This window comes from Ictalurus furcatus, chromosome 15 (assembly GCF_023375685.1).
Source record: "Ictalurus furcatus strain D&B chromosome 15, Billie_1.0, whole genome shotgun sequence".
NCBI lineage: Eukaryota > Metazoa > Chordata > Actinopteri > Siluriformes > Ictaluridae > Ictalurus > Ictalurus furcatus.
In genome coordinates this window covers 1,611,264-1,636,735 of record NC_071269.1, presented here as the reverse complement: position 1 = coordinate 1,636,735, position 25,472 = coordinate 1,611,264, and the positions used below count along the sequence as shown (strand labels likewise).

The following is a 25,472-nucleotide window of genomic DNA, read 5'->3' as shown; positions in this document are numbered from 1 at the left end:
ATCCTCTCTTAATATTTCGTTGGGGTGTTGTGTTTGTGCTGCATGAGTCATTTCAACAGGAAATGTAACACACTGTAGAGCTGGATTTATAGCTGGATCAGATCATGAGATAATAAGATTTTAAAACAGCACCTGATCTCATCTCCTCGCATTATTTGAACGAAACAGGGAAAGTGTGTATCAGTTACTATCTCAGACCACTCCTGAGAACACGAGCAAGAACCACGCCGCCTACAGCATCGATCCGAGCACCCGGTACCCTAATGTGAACATGTCCTCCATAAAACCTATACAAGTAAGAATGTAAATAAGTCCCTTTTTTTTTTTTTTTTTTTTCTTTTTAAAAAAAGGCTTTTATTTTGTAGTGGTGGAGTTTATGAGCCACATCGTGTGTATTCCATATTCGAGGAGTGTATCCGGTTAAATCTGGTGTGATCTGTATGGTTTATGTTTGTGGTTTAGGTGAAGCATCTGTATAATGTTGAGGGCCACTTGAATACCAACAAATCCAGCCCAAAGAACTTGGGTCAAGGTACGTTAAAGTCGCAATCACTTGCTCGTAATTTCACTGTGCCTCCACTGATTTTATCGACTGTTTAAAATCCGGAAGAATGTATCAAACAGCCATTCGATATAAGTAGTAATGGTATAACTCCTTGAAATTCAGTACATCTGCATATCGAACAATACACTCACCACACTAGTAAAGTAGTCTATTTGTCCTTAATTACCATGCTATGTGATAAATATTTAGGCCCACACGTGTTCCTCTGGAGAAAAGTATCTTTCTCTAATAGCATTTCCATTACATGAATTGATAGTACAGTGTGTTTAAATAAATAAAATAAAAAATTTTAATCCACCACACCCAGTGAATGATGAAATCCACGTGTTGTGTGCAGCTTCCCTGCGACGTGTGGCGGACCTGCTGAACTGGTGTCAGAAACACACGGCCTGGTGCAAAAGGGTGAAAGTGAAAGACCTGAGTCAGTCCTGGAGATCTGGCCTGGCGCTCTGTGCCCTGATCCAACACTTCAGACCCAAACTCATGTAAGGCTTCTTTTAATGGCAGAATTACTTATGAAAACAGAATAAGTATTCTCCAAATATGAAGCGATGTGTATTAGGTTACAGCACAGTGCTGTTCTTGAATACGATCAGTCTTGATTCATTGTCTAGAACAGTGGCTCTGACAGTCGTGCCAGCTGCAAGGCAAAGCACATGTTCATATCCATGCGCTCGTTATAAAACGTTGTCATTTCTACTGTACGGTAACAACTCCTCCAGAGGGGCCAAATAATAAATGGATTTTAGAAATGTGCAATTATTTAACAAAGAAACTGTCCGTGGACGTGCCGAAGCTTGCTGTAAAATACGTTTATGTAAGGTAAGGCTGCTCCTTTATGTCGTCTTCCATGGGAAAAGGATGGAGGACATTTGATTTGCACTTTTGTGGTTTCTCTGTAACAATTTATTTCAAGACAAAGTGAGGGAATGAGTGACTGCTTATAACTGCCGTGTAATACGACCCCGATTCCAAACAAGTTGGGACACTGGGTAAAATGTCAATAAAAACAGAAAGCAATGATTCGCAAACCTCATTAACCCCAAATGTTATTCACAGTAGAACATAGAAAACATTTAAACTGAATCAGTGTACCATTTTAGGAAAAAACATTAGCTCATTTTGAATTCGATGGCCTCAAAAAGTTGGGACGGGGGCAACAAAAGGTTGGAAAAGTAAGGCTGGGGTCGTGTGAGTCTTCTTCACTGATGTTGCTCAACATTAAATGCAAACTATAAAATTGTGTGACGTATGCCGTGTTTTGAACTCCCCCCGTTAAGTATTTGACAGCCCGCGATATGTGTACAAACCGACTTGAGTATTTTTGTCATGTTCCAAAGGCCTGAGCAGCACCATCTGTTATTTTCCAAGCCGACTCTTTTCTTCTCTTGCAGAGACGTGTCCACTCTGGATGAAAAAAACGCTGTATACAACAACCAGATGGCCTTTGACATTCTCCAGAAGGAGTTTGGCATCACACCCATCATGTCTGCCAGTGACTTTGCCTCTAGCAAGGAGATTGATCAGCTCTCTGTGGTGCTGTACCTCACTCAGGTCCACAATGCTTTCAGTGAGACTCCCAAACCAGCAGGTAGATGCGTAGTCAGCACTAGCACGACATTTGACGTAGATTTGGTGTTAGATCCAATCTAAATATATCTCGCATACATACAACCTTCACTAATCAAAACACATGGTGGTGTTTCTCACAGTCCCAGGAGTCTAAACCATCACACGTTTGGTATGCGGCATGTGATTTGGGCTACATCCTCATATGGAGATCTGTTTCCGTTCACACATCAATAGAAAGTACACATGTGCTGCCCTCAGCTGTCGGCTTTGCCATGTGTTTGAGCTTCGCAGAGGACATGAGACAATGGGGGGGTAGATATTCAGAGATGGCTCTTAGTTCTTTGTGCAGCACAGAATTGTAAATGTTGAGATTTAGTCGTTTTTGATCGATCAGTATTCACATATATAGCAATGGCCCATGTCTAGCTGGCCAACCGTTACCGTTAGTGTGTTCAAGTCATGTCCTTATTCCATCCGCTCCATATGCATACTGTACATACAGTGAGACAAAATATTTACTACAAGGTCTCCCTTTTCCAAAATAATTTATTGAGAAAGAAAACATGCTTCCGGTCACATAGCAACAATACCGTTCTCATTTTTGTTATACTTACATATACACACATACATACATACATACATACATACATACATACACAGTGTAGAAAAGAAAAACTAAATCAAAGAGTACAATCAACTAAACACTCCCCCACCCCACCCCACCCCGGCTCATCATGGCTAACCAATATCTATACCTGGTTATGTATATATTGTAAAATCCAACAACGGGCACAAAAATTCAAGAGGGCAGTGTCTGTAAGTCCATAAAATATGAAATAAAGGGTTGCCATTTATATATATATAAAAAAAAATTGCCAGTACAACCTCTAATCGTATACTTTATTTTCTCGAGTTTTAAAAAAAACATCACGTCCTTTAGCCACTGGGAGATGGAGGGATATTTAGCAGACTTCCAGTGCAACAATAGGGAACGTCTTGCTATTGGGGATGTGAAAGCGATCGTATCTTTTTGTACAGAGCGTAATGGAACTGAGGCGTCAGGAATCCCAAATATAGCAGTCAATGGGCAAGGTTTTAATCTACTCTGAGAATAGTGGACATGATAATAAAGAAAGCAGTCCAAAAACCATGGAGATCAGGGCAAAAGAAAAATATATTGGATGGCAGGGAGAGCCATGGCATTTATCACACTTGTCCTCTACTTCTGGATATATTACAGAAAGTCTCGACTTGGACAGATGGACTCTGTGTAAAACTTTAAGTTGGATGAGCCCAAGACGAGCACAAGAAGTGGTAGACTGTACCCTCCCTATAGCACGTTCCCAACACTCCTCACTTATCTGTACTCCTAACTCCGTTTCCCACGCATTCTTAACTTCGGTACTCAACTCATTACCTAACGCCAGAATAAAATCAGAAATCTTAGAAATCTTTCCTCTCTGATGTGGATTGTTTGAAAACAAGCTTTCCCAAGCCTGTTCAGGAGGCGCAGAGGGGAAATCAGGAAAACATCTGGAAACGAAATTCCGAATTTGAAAATAACGAAAGAGATGCGTCACAGGGAGGTCATAAGTAGATGACAGATTGGCAAAGCTATAAAAGACACCATCGGGATATAGATTTTTAACTTGTTTAATGCCCTTGTCATACCACACTGAAAATGTAGAGTCCAAACACGATGGAGGAAATAAGTGGTTGTTGCTTAAAGGACCCAAAGAGGACGCACCTACAAACTTAAAGCGCCGTCCAAATTGATACCAAATCTTAAGTGTGTTAAGGACAACTTGATTATCAGTATATAGGGAGAGTTTTGTAGGTAGAGAGGAATAAAGTGAAGCAGGTAAAGAGGATTCCCTACAAGATGATAGCTCCAATTTACACCAAGAAGATCCAGGAGATTTAACCCAGTAGCAAAGTTTATGGATGTGCGCAGCCCAGTAATAGAATTGAAAATTGGGTAATGCAAGTCCTCCACTAAGTCGACATATCTTCAATAAAGATTTACGAACCCTTGGAGGCTTCCCACCCCAAGTAAAAGAACAAATTATTTTATTTTATTATTAACCCTGACTGACTAAATGGAAAAGGTAGATCTGACTGTTGGAGAGAAAATGCTGCAGTATTGACGGGAAAACAGTCACTTTTCTCCAAATTTAACTTATAGCCCGAGACAAAACTGAAGGTTACCAGAACACCAAAGACAGCAGGCATACAGGCAATAGGATCGGTTACATACAATAACAAATCATCAGCATATAGCGACAATTTGTATTCGACACCGTATCGAACTATTCCTTTAAACAAGTGAGAAGATCTTAATACGATAGACAGAGGCTCGATAGCGACAGCAAAAAGCAGAGGGGATAAAGGACAGCCTTGGCAACACCCTCGTCCAAGAGCAAAATAATCCGAATAAACCCCGAATCCGAATTTCCTCAAAACTGCAAACAAATACTCCCACTCAACCCTGTCAAATGCTTTTTCAGCATCTAATGAAATCACAATCTCAGGAAGCTCAGTCAAATGCTTTGAATAAATTATATTAAAGAGTGTACGGGTATTGAAAAACAACTGACGTCCCGTTATAAAACCGTTCTGCTCCTCAGATATAATATAAGCGAGTACATTCTCTAAACGAGGTGCCATTACTTTCACCAACACCTTTACATCTGCATTAAGCAGAGACAGCGGTCTATAAGACCCACAGGAGGATGGATCCTTACCCTCCTTAAGAAGCAGAGCTATCGTGGCTTGTGTCAGAGTCGGAGGCAAAGACCCACATTCCAAGGATTCGTTGAACATAGCCAAAAGCGATGGAGCTAATTTTCCAGTAAACGTTTAAAAAAATTCAATTGGGAACCCGTCCGGGCCAGGAGCTTAATTAGATTGCATAGTTTTAACAGAAATTAACATTTCTTCAAGAGAGAGTGGGGAGTCCAGTTGCTTGGCAGTATTCGAATCAATAACAGGGTTACAAAGGTTTTGAAGAAATGCATTCACTTTAGTATTGTCTGTAGGAAATTCCCATTTATAAAGTGAAGAGTAAAACGATTTAAAAGTAGCATTCATTTCCATGGGATCTGTAGTGACGGTATTATAAGTGTTTTTAATGCTAGGTATGAGACGGGAAGTGGCCTGTCGCCGCAGCTGATGTGCCAGTAAACGACTCGGCTTGCCGCCATGTTCATAGTGTGAACCACGAGTACGCAACAACAAGCGTTCCGCCTCTTTCGTCGAAATCAGATTAAATTCTGCCTGTAAGTCGAGACGCTCTCTAAGAAGTTCTGGAGAAGGGTTCAGTGCATATCTTTGATCGAGGTTAATGGTCGCAGATGTGAGTTCATTAAGCCTAGCAGTGGGTCTTTTTAAATAGAGAGAGCGGAGTAAGAAATAATCTGCCCTCTGATAAAGGATTTAAGTGTCTCCCATAACAATGAATCAGAGGTGGAGTCGTTCTGATTGAAGACGTCGATAGAAGTTGAAATAAGCGTATAGCAAATTGATCTAGATAACAGTCGGAGATGTGACAGTGAGGCGTAAAATGCAGTTTTGCAGCTTGTGTTTATCACCGTGTGGAGGCAGTTGGTCGTTTCCAATGCTGGAGGCTTTGCAGATGCGTCCTATATGAAGTGACTGGAAGCATGAGCGTCCTGTCATGGATGCACTGTCTCTTTAAGAGTTCTTTTCCCAGCATGCTCTGCTGTGAATGGGTTGTCCTGTCTTGTGCTGTCTGTATCTCAAGTGCTGCTGCAGCAGCACACGCAGCATTTATGAAAAGCAGAACTCGGAACGGCTCGTCGTGGGCTAGGGTGGGATTCTCCCAACCCCGCTACAGCTGACACGCACGCACACACACACACACACACACACACACACACTCGCCCGTTCCATACGAGGGGAAGCTGGCGTCGTGTAAGCTGAAAAAAAGAAAGAAAAAAAAAAAGGTATTAGTGTGGTGAGAAATGATTTCACATGCTGGGAAAAGGGCTAGGTCCAGACCTCGGGGTTTTTAATGCTGTGTTCATCTGGAATCCCGACCAGACGTGCAGGCAGAGCTGTCACTCGAACGGAATGATGGATGTGTGGAGGTGTGCATGCAGACAGCAGAACAGAATACTATCTGCTGGGGGTGCGATGTGGAGTCGGGGGGGGAGGATTTTTGTATTCACCTAAAATGATGATTCATGTTTTGATTATGCAAGCCTTAGAAAAAAAATTAATTGCGGTCAAGAATTACACGTATAAATGTTAAAATGATGTCCGGCACAAACATGAGTCATGATTCATTTGATTCGTTGGTGAATTATGCACTTTTTTTTTTTTTTCCTAGCTAGTTCTCTTTTTGTTGTTCAATATTTTTACTTCAATTACTCCCATCACTATTCGACACTTTCACCTACAATTGAATGACGGTGATGTAGAATCTTAACCCCCCACCCCCCCTCCCGGGGAAAAAAAAAAAAAAGATTTGCCTAATGTGAGTCAGCTTACTATTCTTTAAAGAAATACTCTAGTATTTCTGTATTTAAAATATGTCTTCCAGTTATTTCCATCCATGTACTTAGAAATGAACTCGCTTATAATGGAAGCTGTTGGGGCAGGCGATAAATATTTATGGAAATGTATTTTTGGACAGTTTGATGAATTTTTTGCAGTCAGGTGTTTATTATGTAAACGCTCCATTAGAACTGTGTATTCAAAAGAAGATATTTGTGGTTCATTCATTGCTCCAGTGTTGGATAGTTGATAAAAGAACAGCTTTGGTCATATAGGGGTGTAACGATCCAATGACACGGATCGATGCGTTGATTTTAAAACGGCAACGATTGATTACGATTAATCAATGGAACAATCGTGAAATGATTATTATACAAAAAAAAAAATGGACAAACATCTGGTGTGTAAGAAATAATTCATATTTTTAAACTGATGTGTAAATCATTTAATAGCTAGCTGTTATTTTGCCATAACTCCTTCTGTACATCGTCATTCACGAACGAAGGGTAGAACCCTACCCAGGATTCTTAGCAAGATCGGTTACATCGTTTTACATGATACTAAATCGAATCCCATCCTAGCAGATTCAGTGGTGTTGCGAGGATCAGATCGCTGCTTTATGAATCGAGTCGTCACATCGTGTAGACGTTATTGGCTCGCCCCTTATTTTTAAATCCATCAAGTTGTCAATCAGTATTGTTCTCATCTCGTTTTTCTGTTTTCCACATGAACTCGTTTCTGTACAGTTCGAAGTGATTTCATATTTGTTAATGGAGGAATGTTGCTGACTTTGTTGTCATCCTGTGCTCCACAGAGCAGGCCAGCTCGAAGTCCCTTTCCTTAGCTAGAACCCGCTCCGCTGTCTTTTTCCTCAACAAGCTCAAGCACAACTCCCTCCAGAGACGCAAGGTGGGCACCAAACACCAGGCCATGCTCGCATTGTACACTTTTTTTTAAATTTATTTTTAAAATTTTTTCTCCAAACAGCAGTTGCAAATGGCACTAAATTCCTTGTGTACGGTATGTCTGGTTGAATTACATAACACGAGCCACAAATGAGGTCATGTGACTTGTCCCTCAGGAGCGTCTGGCTGCTGAGAGAGAAGCTAAGGAACAAGATATGAGGGAGGAAGAGAAAAAGAAAGATGTGAGTACTGCCTGTTTTAATGTTGGACGTGTGTGTGTGTGTGTGTACAGACGTTTGTTACCCATGTGTGAGACAGTCCCTGTCCATCTCACTGTATCCGTGCAGCATCTTCAAAGAGCGTTTTCTTCTCTTTTCGTTCCTCCTTTTTTAAACTTGCTGAGCAGCACAGACAAAAATAAGGCTTTTGAATATAGGTGATGTGTTTGTATAGTAATGACCTTGTTCATTGTGAGATTATAGATTCATTTTATGCTTCGTTTTTGCCTTGTTTTGATTTGGTCGAGCTCTTCAGTCGGTTGTTTTGCCTCGCAGTAGGTGAGTGGACAACGCTGTTAACATCGTACTTGTTCTGAACTCATGCCATAGCCCGTGCCCACAGTGCCAGTGGCAGACGTAGGAAGCAGCGAGCTGTGTTACTTCTGCAATCAGCAGCTCTACGTGCTGGAGAGGGGCAGTGCTGAGGGCAAGTTCTTCCACCGCAGTTGCTTCACATGCCAGCAATGTGGAACCACACTGCGCCAGGGAGGATACACCTTCTACGCTGACGCAGGTCAGCTTTTTCACTGTACTAGGCTTTGTCACTAGTATAATGCTAAATATTACAGGTGTTATGTATGTATGTGTATATATATGTATATTCGTTTTGTTTTTTGCAATAACTCTATTTAAAATGCATGCGCAATTCCCCCTCTTCTATCGTCTGTAGAGAAGTATGATTGCATGCCAGCATGTTGTGCCAGCTTCAGCTGTTTACTCTTTGCTCTGTCCACAGGGAGGTTTTACTGCGAGCAGCATTCTGAGCCAAAAGAGGAGACTAAGGAGAAGAGAGACTCTGAGCAATCAGATCCGTCTGCAGGTGCAGAGGTATGGAACATATCACAGCTGATTTACACAGTGTGTATTAGTGCTCCCGTCGTTCTCACTCTCCTCGATCAGCGTCACAATGGCGATTAATAATACGAACGTGTGTTCTGCATTGCTGCGGGAGATTCGCTCTACCCTAGCTCATTCTGAACGGTTTACTTCAGCTTACGCTAGAAATAACAGAAAGCAGGCGTGCGGTTATCGCAACAGTGGTGAAAGCATTGAGCTGGGTCGTGTTTCTGCACACTCGGGTTGTATTTTGCTGACGACCGTGTAACATGGCGGCCGCAGAGAGAGGAAACCGTAGGGAGGTGTTTTATCACAAGACTTTTCAGTACTAAGGCGGTATTGTGCTTAGGTTTGAAAACACGTCTTGTCTCGTTTGTCGGATGAATCAGATTAATGCGACGTCACGTTTATTTCACACTGAGTCGGATTTGAAATGGAGCGTATGATCATAAGTTTTTCTTATGATCATATAAGTCTTTATACTTAAAGACTTATTTTAAAAAGTTTTTCTTTCACGATACCGTTTCTGAAGCCTTGAGTATCAGTCAAAGATATATTGTAACTCCTAAGCGTTAGCATGAGCGATTTGTAATCGATGCACTTACCGTGCTCACTCACTCACATAAATGGCCATTCGTGTTTTTTCCTCCGTTATCCCATCCGGCATTTTCTGATACTGATACCCATCGTGGATATCATTTCAGTGCCATATTTAATCATAATCATACTCGCGGTTTCTCTGAGGTGGTTTGATATCAGTAGTGGAACCAGCGCTCTCCAGTCTGAACAGCCTGCTAGTCCACTGCACTTATTGTTGTGCTGGATAAGAGTGTATTCTAAATGGCTAGATGTTGATGTAAATGCAGTGTACATTTTTCTTTTTTTTTTTCCTATCCATACAGGATCTTAAAAGGACACAGGGCAGTCGCAGTAAGCCGAGTGAGGAACAGAATGTGGAGAATGAAGCGAGTAAAAACGTGCAGAAGGAAGAGAGTGTGTTTGATGTGACTCCTAAGATGTGTCGCTCTGTAAAGAGAAAAAGCTCCTATAAAATATCTATAGATCCGGAGTGTGATGAAACCGCAGAGTGCAACACGTTCGGAGAGCACGAGGACCAGCCGGTATTGAGTGGGGATAAAGACAGCAGTACGCCTGCCGTACCTACAGAATTGGGTCCAGTAAGTGAGACCCAGTCAAAGGGCGACGACATCCGAAAAGGCGAGGAGCCTTCCTGTCCTGTCGCCATCCCAGTCCCAGCACCACGCGGTTCTAAAGTGCCCGTCCCTAAACCCCGCAAAATCCATAACGTAGTGTCCTCACGCACCGAACCCAAGGAGAGCCAAGATCCGACTCCAGACCTCACTAGCTTCGTATCGGTGCCAGTAACCGTCCCTGAAAATGACGAGGACTTTCAAACTCCTTCCACTGAGACAGAAAACGGCCCGAAAACGGACAGTGAATCCAAACCCAAGGCCTCACTTAAGAAGCTCCAGTTGTCAACCGAGGAGAAAACGCAGCTGATTGACTTTACCTTCAGCCAGGACTCGGACTCCGAGACACCAGTGTCCTCGTCGTCTACGTCCTCATCCTCCAGGCCACAGGATGGAGGTGGAGCAGAGGAGGAGGGTTACTCGAGCGGGGGAGCATCGTGGGGCTACATTCGACAGAAAAGGCTTTCCCGGGCTTTGAAAAAGAAAGAAGAGGCGCAGAGAGAAAGTCAGCTCCGGCAGGGAAGAATCCGATCCAAGTTCTCACCCTGGAACCTGTCTTCACCAAGGCTGCAGCACCGCTTCAGTGTGCTACGAATCCATCCTGCAGGTACGGAAATATTCCAACTTATTCTCATGGCTGATTTAGCGAGGTCAGCTTAATGAAGGGCTTGGGAATGAAATGATCGTTTGAATAGGTTGTTACACTTACATTTATATAGCGCTTTTCTAGACACTCAAAGTGCTTCACATAGTATGGTTGGGGGGGGCGGGGGTCTTCCTCAATCACCACCAGTGTGTAGCATCCACCTGGATGATGTGACGGCAGCCATAGTGCACCAGAACGCCCATCACATACCATCTATTGGTGGAGAGGAGAGTGATGTAGACTATTAGGGGGCCATGGTAGATAAGGGCCAATGGGGGAATTTCACCAGGACACCGGGGTTATACCCCTACTCTTTTACGTGAAGTGTCCTGGGATTTTTAATGACCACAGAGAGCCAGGACCTCTGTTTAACGTCCCATCCGAAAGACCGTGCTATTTTTACATTATAGTGTGCCCCTCACTACACCGGGGAATTAGGCCTCACACACACCACAGGGTGAACGCCCCCTGCTGGCTACAATACCACTTCCAGCAGCAGCAACCTAAATTTTCCTCAGGAGGTCTCCCATCCAGGTACTGGCCAGGCTCAGCCCTGCTTAGCTTCAGTGAGAAACCAGGCAAGAGCTGCAGGGAGATATGGCTCTGGCAAATGTGTTAAATCAGATAGACACCTGTTTATTTTACAGTGCAGAGGGTGAGGGCCAGAGCGGTGACCAAGAGCTCCCGTGCAGCCCTGTATACAGCTATGCTATTGGCTAGGTTTCTGTGTATATCTCTGATGACCTGTTTCCAACATCATGCTGTAAACTCTCCTAATCTAAACAAAGCTTGCTAGCAAAAAGTCGTCAGTGCAGCTATTGTTCTAGAAAAACCTCTCCAACCTAAGTCAAAAGCTTGATGGACAAGGGGTTGTAGATGTCAAAAGAAATCAAACTTTTATTTAAGCCATAAAGTTGAGATGTCTGCAGACAATCTGAGTTCATGCAGCATACCATGGGTCTTTTATACTATTCTGAACAGTGTGCTCATCTTGGGCGGGGTTTTTCGCCACAATTTATCACGCCTGTCTATATGTTGCCTTTCGCAAGACCAGCCCATCAGTTTTTTTTAAAAAAAGGTTCGTAAGTTCACTCTGTACAAAGTTCGCTCCTACCACCTTAATGGTTTCTCTCTCCTTAGTTACGTTGAGGCTCCAAAACCCATACCATACAGGTATCTCTAACTTACACCGTGGTTTTGCTTGTTGTCTCAAATCACAAGCCTTATAACTCTCCGGGAGTTTATTTACTTAATTATTTATTTATGTTTACTTTGCATTACTAGCACTAGGTCAGGCAGATTCAGACGAGGCGGATGGCGACGACGACGACGACGATGAAGAAGACGATGAAGAGAACGAAGAGGATCTCGCTCTGGAGAATTTCATGGATGGCCAGGTCAGATGCTAGAAAATAATCAGTACTCATATGCTTGTCCCGCTCAGCAGGTGCCGCCTAGAGACCTGCCCTTGAGCAAAGAATCCATCCTTATATGATATGTGCATATTTATTTAAGCGTTTCTCCCTCCTAAACCACCAGCTGAATATAAAATCGAAACCCTTTTTTTTTTTTTTTATGTCTTCTGCTTTGTTTTGTGTCTCAGTGCGTTAACATGATTTGGTTTTGCTCAGGCTGTATCAGTGAACCTGTCTGAGGCGGAGAAACAGGAGTTGATGAAGATGAGGACTCTGGAGCGAAGGGCCAAGATGAGCGAACTTCAGCGCTTGCGTAAAGCTCAGGTTAGAAATCTAACTCCTTTGCAGATAACAAAACCATTTTTGATTTGAACAAATCCACAGTGTGGACATCGTATATTGCACTACTTGGCTCTCGTTATGTAGCTCTCACTGTGAGTGCTGAGAAATCAGCCAGTGGACCGCAGCCAGAAACAGAACTGGTTCCTGTTTAGTTGAGCAGGATCTACTTAAAAAAAACGATAATAATAATAATAATTTTTTGTACTCTTCTTAAAAATGAAAACAAATTCCACAACAGGAGAAACTACTCTCATTCTTTATTTCTCTATATCACGCTTGTCCAACAAACACATGCTCCAACACTAGGTTTGTATGATAGGACCATTGAATCATCTCTGCAGGTTTATGACCTCTTACAGGCATTAAAATATTTTTTCAATATATTTAAATGTATTTTTACACCCCTGTTATTCAGATATAGTGTGTGTGGTGTTTTGTTTTTTTTCTTTCTGTAAACTAAGATTAGATTTGTGCTGCGCCGGTGTGAAATATCCGGGCTTGTATGTGTGAAAACGTTGTCCTACTTTACACCTTCTCGCCCCTGCATTGCAATGGTCCTCACATCATATGTAGCGAAAACAGACTCTAGTCAAGTAAACTTTTTTTTATTTTATTTTACTGCCGCTCATTTATCCCATGCCATAACACTGAAATGTTGAAACACACCCAGTTAAACGTGCGAAATTATTTCTATTCAGTCTCACATTGGACTGTTGTGTAATGTCCAGTGCGATCATCCTCCTGGTGTCTGTCGTGTGTGTGTGTGTGTGTGTGTGTGTGTGTGTGTGTGATCTGTAGTCTATCCAGAGGAGGCTGGAGGAGATTGAGGTGACATTTAAAGACCTGGAGGAGAAGGGAGTGGTGCTAGAGAGATCTCTCCGAGGACAGGCTGGTATGTCTCTTCATCTTCTGATACGTTCTTCACCTATACAGTGTTCAAATACTGATCGATGGACATGCAGTACAGTGCCCTCCACTCTTATTGGCAACATGCTGGTAAAAAGGAGCAAAGAAGGCTGTTCAAAAAAAAAAAAGAACAAAAATACTCTGCTCTCATGGATATCAAACAATTGCAAAAAAAACAACAACAAATAATCTTTATTAAACATAGGTGTGCACAAATTATTGGCGCCGCTATGAATTCATATGAGAGAAATATATTTGAAGTATATTCCCATTGATATTTGACATTTTTATGAGTACACCTGGATGACTAGGAACAGGACTAGGGGTATAAATATGAGTTAACACACAGGCCAAATTCCCGTAGTCACTCATAACAATTGTTAAGACCTAGGCATATAGCTGATGGGCATATGATCAGTTAGGCTTGGCTTTCAGTAGATTAAGAAGTGGCTTCTGCTTGGTTGGAAAGAAAACCTGCACCCACACCGGCCCTTTCCGGATACGATCGGACACTCCTGCTTTAAATGTTCTCAGAGAAATCGAGGAGCGAGGATGCATCTAGAGTGAAGAAACATGCATATTTACAAGTTTTCTTTTTTTTTTTTTTTTAATGTATATTTAATTATATTGTGCTGTAAGCGGTAATGTATACATTTTCACACGATAAAATAAACGATCAAAACAGGCCGTTACAAAATCGATAGAACTAAGTCAATAAGAAATCTTGGATGAACGTTTATTAAAATGTGTCCACTGCGATTTAATACACTTTTTAAAAAAAAAACCAAAAAAAACCAAACGTGCCCTATATAAGAAATCAGTTGATAATGCCGTAGAAAGGTGTATAGGCTAAAACAGCACATGTGCTACAGTATATGTAATATTGTGAGACTTCAGTATGAAACAGTGGTTTATTTGAAAAATACAGATTGTTGACAAATTGAAGGGGGGGAAAAATGTGTTGTTGGGCCAACAAGAACTTCAGAACAGCTTTAGTGTGCATTGGTATCGATTCTACAAGTCCCTGGACCTGTTCTTTCAAAAGATATTTCTTTTAAATGGTGTTTTGATGATGATGATGATGGTAGAGAGGGCCGTCTAACACGTTAGTCCAAAATCTCGGTGACGGTGAAAGCCATAACATACGGTATGATTTATACTCCATTAAACGATTCAGTGAGTCTTCTTGTGCTGTGGATCCTGATCGATAGCATATCATATTATCATATGATAAAGGTGATCAATCTGAGTAGTTTTATATCGATCTGTAGTGACAGCACAATTCCTCTGCTACTCCATCCTGGTATACTGTCCCCATGTCCTCAAAGAGAGGAGCTCAGTGAGTTGGTCAGCCAGTGATTCAGTCAAGTTCATGACATGCTGATGATATCTAAATATATTTGCATTAATTGAAGGGGTCATCGATAGACTAAAGGATAAAAATGTGTTTTATACCATGCCGTCTTGGCTAAGCCAGTTAATGTCCTGTTTTCTTCCTCTTAAGGCTCTGATGCCTCAACAGACATGATTGACCAGTGGATCGACCTGGTGCAACAGAAGAACGCCCTGGTTTCAGAGGAATCTGATCTCATGGTGGCGTAAGTCAAGCCTGCCCATGCTTACACCAGCTCCAAACCTTTCTGTTCTATATATGGTGCAGTCATTTCAACATTTAATTAATACAAGTCTTTCAGGACACAGTTTCCCCCTGTCGTTGCTCCTGGCAACCTTTATTCAAAATGTCTAATGCTTATTAAGATGAATATGGGCGCTGATGGGGTATGTTTAAGCTGCCTTGAGCATGCTGTAGATTTTAGCATATATTTACATACCATAACACTTCCCTACCCCAGCCCCCATACCGATTCCCACCATGTAATGTTAATGCAATATCTGTCTCACTTTTGCTATCCAGATCTCGACAGCTGGAACTGGAGGACAAGCAGAGCATGCTGGAGCTGGAGCTACGTCGCTATATGGAGATAGAAGGTATTACAGGCCACTTATTGGTTGTGTACTTTTGTTGTATTCACCCGTTGCAGATTTTTATCCCCCCACCCCCGCCCCATTCAGAACAGATTTTCTGTGTAGGTTTGAAAAAGAAACCATAAAAGAGACCATGTAGCTCCGTTAGTGATGTCATGTTCTAAGCTTTGACCTAATTCGAGGATGCGGCAGTACCTGGAAGCCACGAAACATGTTTGCTAAGCTAGTTTAGCCTTTCAGGACACCATTTGCATTCTGATATTGCTCCTGGAGATCCTTATTTTCAGAGTCTAATGCTTATTAAGCTGAACGTGGGGGACTGACGGGGTGTATTTAAACTCTGTAAATGCAATTTTACTGACAGTAAAAAAAACATTTTACTGATTAATATATAATATTGTAACATTTATGCATATTATATATATATATATATATATATATATATATATATATATATATATATATATATATAATATGCATAAATGTTACAATATTATATATTTTATGTAATGGTTTAAAATTTGTACCGGATATGTAAACAGGATTGCACATGCTGGTGGCAGTTAGCCTATAGTGAGATATGTGGTTTGATTCATCTATGTACATTTATACAGGACAGGTCAAAATATTGTTCACAATAATGCGTGTGTGTGTGTGTAGATTCTCAGAAGACTGCAGAGCAACTGGCAGAGGAGGGACAGATCCTACAGCAGATGCTGGACGTGGTGGACATGAGGAATTCTCTTGTGTCCTTCCTAGAGGAGAAGAGGCTTAAAGAGATGGAGGAGGAACATCTGAGCTCCGCAGTGATGGAGAACAAGAGACTGTCCACTGCAGGAGCTCAGGTACACTGGGCGTGATAGAACGCACTCACGCGCACATAGAGACTCTTTGTCACCACGTTCTGCCCTTCAGCTTTTACATCTCAAACCAAAGACTTCAAAGCATACAAGCCTACGACTTGTTACTGTGTGCACTTGGACACACTCAGGATCCATGGCTGGAGGTTCAGAATATGTAGTGTGGTTTAAACTGTCAAATCAAATACCGAGGCCACCCATGAAAGACACCCGAGATTATTCCAGAAAACTCTGGCACTTTTATTATGAGCCACCCAAGCCTTCACTGCCTAGTCACAGCCTAGAGAGAAACCAGTGGAAGCCCCATAATGTAGCTAGACTACCACCACCACCACCATACACACACACACACACACACACACACACACACACACACACATACAAACACACAGTATGTACCACACACTGTATCAGACAGTGAAATTGAAAGATTGCATCATTATGGTGTAAGTATCAAAAATGGTTTGAATGTGTATTAATCTATTATATCTCTCATATTTATCCAGCTGTTCTGGCAAGCACATAGCTATTCTGAAAGCTAAATGTTCACACTGTCATTATAAAACTCATTTATAATGTGTTGTTTGTTAGAAATGGTATTTCAGTCTTTTTGCTGCTGCTTATTGACTACATGCCATAATCTGAAATGTCGATGCAAAAGCTGTAAAAATAAATAAATAAATAAATAAATGAACAAAATAAAAAAGGGGAGGGGGGAGGAGAGGGGGTTTAAAATCATAATCCATATATTATTTATGAATGTATTTGATACATTCAGTACCTCTTTACATTTTCTATATTCTCCACAACTTCCTCTTCATCTTCTTCTTCTTCCTCTTATTATTATTATTATTATTATTATTATTATTATGATTTTCATGGAAACCCATTTCAAATGAGTTGATGTTGAAACTCAGGGTTTCTGTTCTGATTTGAAATGCCATGAAATAACAGCTGTATTTTCATCTGAATGGAACGGTGGTCGTGTTGCTTCTGTACGTTGCGGTCGGTAACGTACAACTCGTAGGTGGTACGGTTGTAGAATGGTCCGACGTGGAACTCTTAGAGTTGCTTTGTTTTTGGTTTTCTTTATCGTTTTCTTTTCTTTTACCCATGACGGCACTGGCACGTGGAATTCACACGATAATAAATACAGTGTATAAATGACAACAACTCTGAATTGTCTGGGGTGCTGCTTTTATGCATGTTGTGCTGGATATTGTGTGCTGATATGATTTGAGCTGGAGATACAAAATGCAGAGGGAGTTTTGGTTGAATTTAGACAGGAAGCAGGAAAAGGAGGCTTTCAGAATAACTTGGGGGAGCAACGGCGTTATGAAGCGGGCAACGACAATATGTTTTTACAAACGAAGAATTTTGATCCATCACCTGTGTTATGTGTTTGTCTCGCACCTCCAGGGTTGGGGGTTTCATTCCCGCACATGTTTGGATGTTCACCCCGTGCTCTGGGGGTTTCCTCCGGGTATTCCGGTTTCCTCCCCCAGTCCAAAGACATGCGCTGTAGGCTGATTGGCGTGTCTAAAGTGTCCGTAGTGTGCGTGTGCCCTGTGATGGGTTGGCACTCTGTCATCCAGGGTGTCCCCCACCTTGTGCCCCGAGTTCCCTGATATAGACTCCAGGATTCCCATGACTATTCCCAGGATACGGAAGTGGTACAGAAAATAGTATAGATGTATAGATGGTAGAAATATTTAGTTGTACTGATTTCACACAGCATGTGAAGAATAACAAATATAATTCGTTCACAAAATGCCAATTGTACTGTTTCCATCATTTCAATTCGGGTCATTTTGAGCTCCCAGTAGCCTGCACGCTTCATTCTCACAATAGTAATGGCTGCAGAACAGCAGCAGTGTGCCTGTGTGTGTGTTTTTAAAAGACCTGCAAACCATGAATCGTTTGCTGAACAAAACAAAAGCAGCACTATCTGGGGAATTAGGTTCGACAATGGATGCTCGTGGTTATTTTTCTATCTGAAATATCCTGCTGCGCTGATTATATAGTCTGTGTGATCGTGTGCAGTCTGTTGCGATCTTTACGATGTTCTGTTTTGCTTTAAAAAACAAAAACAAAAAAAAAAGCACGCATACACCTGCCTTGCCTTAATTTGAATCTTGAGTTCTTGTCAAGGTGACTTCTCTTCTACTAAAGTGTAATTACATTCAGCCTGTAAAGGGGCTTCATAATTATTACATGAAATGCATGCACTAAACACGCTGGCAGTGATGTATGCTGGGAATTGGCTGGAACTCTAGTTAATTTAGGGTAAGCAGGACACAATTACAGCTTCCTTTTTGTTTTCCTTCCACAACCACTTCCACTTAAATATACACTATACGGCCAAAGGTTTCTGCACACCTGACCATCACATCTATACTGTATATGGGCCTTCCTCAAACTTGCCACAGAGATGGACGCACACAGTGGTCTAGAATGATTGTGTATGCTGTAGCATTACCAATTTCCTTTCGCCGGAACTAAGAAGCCCAGCCGAAACATGTTCAAGCGAGAGCCATGAAAACATGGTTTGCCAAGGCTGGAGTGAAACAACACAACGCCTTGAACGTAATCACATTGAACACCTTCAGGGTGAACCGGAACACTGACTGCACCCCAGGCCTCCTCGCCTGACGCCAGTAACTGACCTCACTAATGCTCTTGTGACTGGATGAGCACAAATCCCCACAGCCACACTCAAATCTAGTGGAAACAACAAAGGGGGCCTACATCTGGAATGGGATGTTCAGAAACACATATGGGTATGATATTCAGGTGTCTACAAACATTTGACCACATAGTGTATAGTACACTATATGTATTTGCTAATGGTAACCAAAATATTGGCTAAAATCACCACTATTGTGTCACATAAAAAAACATTATCTTAATGCCTACTGTGATCCCAAAGGAAATTGCTTAAGTTCAATTCAAGTTTCTTTTTGTATAGTGCTTTTAGCAAAGCCTTGTTACAGAAATCCAGATGTATATTTTAATTCCTAACAAGTCAGAGCTGACAATGACACGTTAAAAACTCCCCGAGGCAACATGAAGAAGAAACCTTTTAGAGGAACCAGACTAAAAAGGGAACCCATTTTCACCTCGGTAACACCAGATAATAAGGGAGCATTATTATGGCTCCCTCTATTCTCACACTCCCGTGATGAGCACAGCACACCGTTTATGATTTCAGCAGCAGGTATTGTGTTCAAATCTACAGTATCTATGTGAGACTAACCAGCAAGAGTGAGTCTTGGGTATGAACTTTTATTTTTTTTAGAAGCAGAGCATCAGGATGAATCCGGCAGAACGGCAGCGTGAGAGGAGCCATGGCAAAAGTGTATCAGGTCAGACGGTGCATGTCTGAGTAGGAGTGCATGTCAACTCCGTTCCCATTTACCTGAAACGATGCTTGGTAAGCGCTATTATACCCTACGTTGGCCTCATATGGTCAGATTTGTTGTTCAGTCGGTACTCTGTGGTTCCAGATGTCAATAAACAGCTGGCCATCAGCATGTGTGTTTTTATTATTATTATTATTATTTGTGGGGCTCGGGGCCAACATGAACCGCTCATACTGTATGTCCTCTAAAACAGAGTGTGAAACATAAGACAATGATGACACAAACCATTTCTTCCTCATTCACAAATTCCACTTGTATTAGACCAGGGGGGGTCCAATCTTATCCGGAAAGGGCCGCGGTGTGTGTGTGTGTGGGTGCAGGTTTTCATTCCAACCAAGCAGGAGGCACACCTGATTCCACCTGTTTAATCAGTTGAGCCTGGCTTTCAGTAGACTCAGGTGTGGCTTCTGATTGGTTGGAATGGAAACCTGCACCCACACCGGCCCTTTCCGGATACGATTGGACACCCCTGTATTAGACAGTTAGAAGCAACGACAGTAATATACACACATCCAAGTGATGCCAACAATCCCCCTTTCTAAAACACAATAATAACGGAAATAAAAGCCTAAAGTAAAAAAAAGTCTTGAGTACAGTCTTAAGGAATTTGTCATGTTTTCAAAATCACCAAAAATTGCCACCACATTTTGTAGGCATTATATTTCCAGAGTTTAGTCTTGCAATTTTTTGTTGGCCTTGCGAAAATGTATTACTTGACGTACTGTATGATATGTACGCTACTGTATATTATTCATCCATCTGAACACAAACAAAAGTTTCAATAGTAAGCAGACACTGTAATCAATAACACACATTTTAGCCATTAATTACCCAAGATTAACCAGTATATGTACTGTACTGTTCAGATATTTGAAATGAGACCCTCGCTGACTGCGACTCTGGGCAGTGATACAACTGTATGCCTGCATTGTTTTACATCACCACTAGAGGACGCCCTACATCGCTGTTACAAGGAAAGCAAGTAAGATGGAGACTGAAGATCAACACTATACATGTAATAATCTAATGGTACATGTACTATTCTTAAATCATGCTGTACACTGTGAAGTACACTGAAATCATAGATGATATTTTACATTTATTCATTTAGCGGACGCTTTTATCCAAAGTGACTTACAAATGAGGAAATACAAGCAAAGTGATATATCAAGCAGAGAACAGTACAAGTAGTGCTACCGTAAAGATGTATAATTGAGTTCTAGAAAAGCAAAGTGCACAGAGTAGAGGAGTAAGTGCCAGAGGAAGGTTTTTTTATTATTATTTTCTTTAGAAAGGATAATGTGGGTTGGCGTTTTAGGGGTTAGTTCGGTGTTCACGGAAGAGGTGGGTCTTCAGCTGTTTCTTGAAGATGGTGAGAGATTCTGCGGTCCGGATTGAAGTTCGTTCCACCGCTGAGGGACGGTTAGTGTGAAGGTTCTGGAAAGGGATCTTGAGCCACGCTGAGTAGGTACTACTTAAATGATCACAGATTGCGTGAGGGAACGTAAGCCTTCAGGAGAGAGTTGAGGTAGGGGGTGGTGTTCCAGATAAGGTCTTGTAGGTGAGCATCAAGGCCTTGAATTTGATGCGGGCGGCTACAGGAAGCCAGTGGGGGGAGATGAAGAGGGGTGTGACATGGGTCCTTTTGGGCTGGTTGAAGACGAGGCGTGCTGCTGCGTTCTGAATCGTCTGAAGGGGTTTGATGGAGCTGGCTGGGAGGCCCGAGAGTAGTGCGTTGCAGTAGTCCAGTTTTGATATTGGGTGCATGGAGGAGACCCAGCGAAGAGGATCAGAGAGTTCGAGAAGGGGTGTATGGCTGTAAGAGATCTGCAAGGTAAGGTGGAGCGAGGTTATGAAGAGATCCGTAAGTGAGGAGGAGAATTCTGAATTCAGTTCGGAATTTGATAAGGAGCCAGTGAAGCTGTTGAAGGGTTGGAGTAATATGTTGTATAGAAGGAACCCGGGTTATGATATGAGCAGCAGAATTCTGAATCCACTGGAGTTTATTGAGAAGCTTGTGTGGCAAACCAAATAAAAGAGAATTACAGTAGTCAATGCGAGCGGTGACAAGCGAATGAATAAGTTTAGCAGTACTACGCGGGGTGAGAACTGGACGGAGGCGAGCGATATTACGAAGATGAAAATAGCAAGACCTGGTTATGCTATTGATGTGTGCTTCAAAAGAAAGTGCGCTGTTGAAAAGGACACCCAATTTCCTAACCTGGCTGGAAGAAAAAAACGAAGGAACTGTCAATGGATAATGAGAAACTGACAGGAAAAGATTGAGATTGGAAATTTTTTAGTTGTACAGACTGTGTGCGGTTTGAGAGGTATGAAGTGAATCAGGCGAAAGAAATACCAGTGATCCCAATATCGGATAAACGGTTCAACAAAATATTGTGTGAAATGGTGTCAAAAGCTGCAGTCAAATCAAGCAAAACAAGAATAGATAAGGTCCCGCCATCAGCAGCCATTAACAGACCGTTAGTTACTCTCAGCAAGGCGGATAGTAGATAATAGTAACATCCGGTGAACTCAGTAAGTCTCACAATATGTCATGTTTTAAAAATCTACACTAGTGGGTACACAATACCCATAATGCACTTCAGTTCTTTACATGCGCTCTCTATAAGCGCAACAATAATACAATTAGTTGCATCCATTAATAATACCAACTCGTTGCACACTGTCGATGGATGCATGTCAAAGCAGAACACAACACTGTCACTACCGTCTTCCAGGAGGAACAACTGTAGGAGCAGAGGCATTTGTGATTTGTTCGATGAGCCTGATGAGACACTTTGGTGTGTAAAATGAGAGCAAAGGCACTCACAAAATCGGTGAATGAAATAGTGGGCAAAACTTTGGTAGGAACTCAAGATACTGCTGGTGTGTTGCTAAAGTTATGAGAACCAAAACATTGATTGTTAAAGATAAAATGTACATGACTAAGAAGCGTCAGTTCTTATGAATATGGTCCTGATTAATCATCTTTCATCTAGTAATCAGCTAAAGTGCTGAGTCATTCCACTTACATTTGACTTACATAAACACTCTAAGCTGGCTCTTCTTTGCTTGTATTTTCTCATTTATAACTCGCTTTGGATAAAAGCATCTGCTAAATGAATAAATGTAAATTAGGTGTACAAGAAGAGAAAACCTGTTCTAGTCTACAAGAGACGTGAGACTGTGGTGGAGGTTCATCTTCCAACATGACTAAGCTTACTGCCAAAGCAAAGATCCTGAATGTGTCGGAATGGTCCAGTCAAGGGCAGATCTCATTCCAGGTGAGAATCTATGGCTTGAAAATTGCTGTTTACTAATGTTTTCCAACCAATCAGACGGAGCATGAGCGATTTTGTCAAGAAGTATGGGCGAAGATATCAGGATCCAAATGCGCACGGGGGTGAAAACTTATGCAACCGATGAAACCGCACATCTCTCGCCTAACAAAAATGTTGAAAGGAGGTTTCCATCAACGCATTTTGATCAGATCGCACTGCGAGTGTGATGGCATTGTGAGTCTCCTTTCAGTATTCACCTAAAAGCGCCGATTCACATCGCTAATCACTCTACGCCTCTGCATTCTGTACTGAGGTGGAATGTTAGAGATTTGGTGCGCTGTTTATGTAAGGTCTCAGAGAACCGATTGCTCTCTACATGTTGTTAGTTTAAATCAGTCTTAGTGTTTACGTAAGTCAAATGTAAGTGGAATGACTCAGCACTTTAGCTGATTACTAGATGAAAGATGATTAATCAGGACCATATTCATGAGAACTGATGCTTCTTAGTCATGTACATTTTATCTTTTAATAATCAACGTTTTGCTTCTCATAACTTTAACCATACAAAGCAAATGAAAGTAATTTATTATTTTCTTTAACGTGCTTACTTTCACCATTCTTAAATCTCAGTACATGAATTCTCACCCCACCCCCTGCTTCATCTCATAATATTAACGGCCACAGAACAGCAGCAGTGTGTCTTTGCGTGTATGAGGGGAAAACCCCCCCCAAAAAAACCACGATTCACATACTGTAATTGAGACGGAACAGAACAAAGCAGGACCACCTGGGAGCTCTGGAAATGAGAACGGTGATCCAGCACAGTGGGTGACGACTTAGTATCATGTTCTGTTTAATTTCAGAGCCATGTACAGTTATAACGAAACGGGTGGTGGGGGGAAGGCGGGGAGGGGGGCACAATTTACAGAATGTAAAACTATTGCATTTATCGTGTGTAGCAACACATTTTGCATCACAGAATCCATGGTGAAATATCAGCACAGTTGATCATGATCTAGTTGCTCTGCTTTTTAATGCTCGACCAAGACTAAAACACAATGAGTCTGTATTATTATGAAACACGGCACTGTAAGCAGAGGATGTAACACTGGCATGTGGTGGGAAAACTGGAAAGAAATTTGGTGTGATGATTCAACAGGTCTTTATTTCCTGCTTCCTACGCCTTTCTGCAGTTTTATGGGTTTTTCTGAATCACACTCCATTTTCAATTCATTCATACACTGAAAGTGTATCTGAAGTTCTCAATTTAGGCATGTTTATGTAATCCTCATCTGTGCACTTTGAGATATGCAACTGTTTTTTGCAGATATTGGACAACTGCCTAATAATTATGCACTGATATATCTTAATACTTATACTTTTCAATACTTATATACTAATAAGACCACACAGTGTTGTTTTTTTTTTCTTTCTTTCTTTTTCCAATCTTCAACTATCCCGTTTTTGTGACCCTGCCCCCGCTGTAGCCGCAGATTCCTGTTCTGGGAAGACAGAAATGCACCCCAGCATGGTCGGTTTTCTACTGTTGGAACCCAGTCAATTCAAGGTCCGATGTATTATGTGTTTTGAGATGCCTTTCTGCTCACCACGGTTGTGAAGAGTGGCTATTAGAGTTCGCCTTCCTGTCAGGATGAACAATTCTGGCCACTCTTCTCTGATCTCTCACATCAACACATTCCATTCCTCCCTCAAACATTCTTGTTTCTGCATGAATCTTAGCATGTCTGGAAGACATCTCATCATAGATGGCTGCTCATTAACTCAGACTAAATCCCAGCAACTCTGGGACTGTGTGGAACCTTGGGGTAGTCTGGGACAACCAACTACTCTTCTCACCTGACGTCACTAAACTTGATCATGCAGGTTTCTCCTTTAAAACAACAGGAGGATCTGGCCGTTTCTATCCACGCAGGCTGTTCATGTGCATGTTCAGTCCCTTGTCATTTGGAGACTGGACTGAACACAAAGGATTATGCAGCACAGCCTCTTCCACCCACCCTTTCTCTACATGTGTTAGTTATGTAAGACATTACTAACAAAGTACATGACTGAATAATCCTCTAGATCAGCGCCATATGCGCCATTACTCTGCATTGTTTTTGACTGTGAGGGTAACCAAAGCCCCAAAGTTCAAGGAACCAAATGAACGAATGAATGCTCTTGTAGACAATTAGCAAGAGTAAATAAATAAATAAATAAATAAATAAATGACACCCCTGAATGATTTATATCAGCAGAGAGACCCATAACATCTAGAATCCCATATGAAAATATTTTGTTACACGGTAATTCCTGTATTCTTGCAAATTTGTTTCCTTGCCAAGTACCAATACCAAAGTCATCGCTTTGTAACCATGGCCACTACATCACACTCATTCTCTGGCCAATCTTATCATGTTGAGTGTACCAGGTGGGCTGGAGGTCTTCCGTTTTTGTCATAGAACCATGGAAAACTTCTGTTCTACTCCTTTTCATCCCGGGTCACCAGAGCTGTTTATTTCGGAACAGCTGGAGGCCGTATCTCAAAGTTGTCATGAGGCTTCATCACAAGTACTGGTACTGCAACCCACCGAACAATTACAGTCAGCACCCATAAATAATGCCAATACCATGCTTTATCAAAATGAAAATGACTCAAAAGTGTTGATCCTGATGAGGAAAATCACTCAAGAGCTGTTACTGTTCTTGAGAGGAGTAGCAGCCT

General features: G+C 41.7%; 1 protein-coding gene across 2 annotated transcripts in view; it reads left to right on the top strand.

Annotated features, from left to right (window-relative positions):
• mical1 (microtubule associated monooxygenase, calponin and LIM domain containing 1) overlaps positions 1-17,878 on the top strand; it is a 33,446-nt gene extending 15,568 nt beyond the window's left edge. The window contains exons 11-25 of one of the 2 annotated variants that reach the window (XM_053643850.1): positions 169-295; positions 463-532; positions 903-1,050; positions 1,960-2,156; positions 7,470-7,564; positions 7,737-7,802; positions 8,169-8,352; positions 8,575-8,666; positions 9,578-10,493; positions 11,817-11,929; positions 12,164-12,271; positions 13,088-13,181; positions 14,700-14,793; positions 15,111-15,184; positions 15,842-17,878. In XM_053643850.1, coding sequence (XP_053499825.1) covers positions 169-295; positions 463-532; positions 903-1,050; positions 1,960-2,156; positions 7,470-7,564; positions 7,737-7,802; positions 8,169-8,352; positions 8,575-8,666; positions 9,578-10,493; positions 11,817-11,929; positions 12,164-12,271; positions 13,088-13,181; positions 14,700-14,793; positions 15,111-15,184; positions 15,842-16,041 — 2,578 coding nt within the window. In that variant the 3' untranslated portion in view covers positions 16,042-17,878. The remainder of the gene's footprint in view (positions 1-168; positions 296-462; positions 533-902; positions 1,051-1,959; positions 2,157-7,469; positions 7,565-7,736; positions 7,803-8,168; positions 8,353-8,574; positions 8,667-9,577; positions 10,494-11,816; positions 11,930-12,163; positions 12,272-13,087; positions 13,182-14,699; positions 14,794-15,110; positions 15,185-15,841) is intronic. The other variant, XM_053643849.1, reaches the window with a different exon arrangement.
• Positions 17,879-25,472: the final 7,594 nt, after the last annotated feature.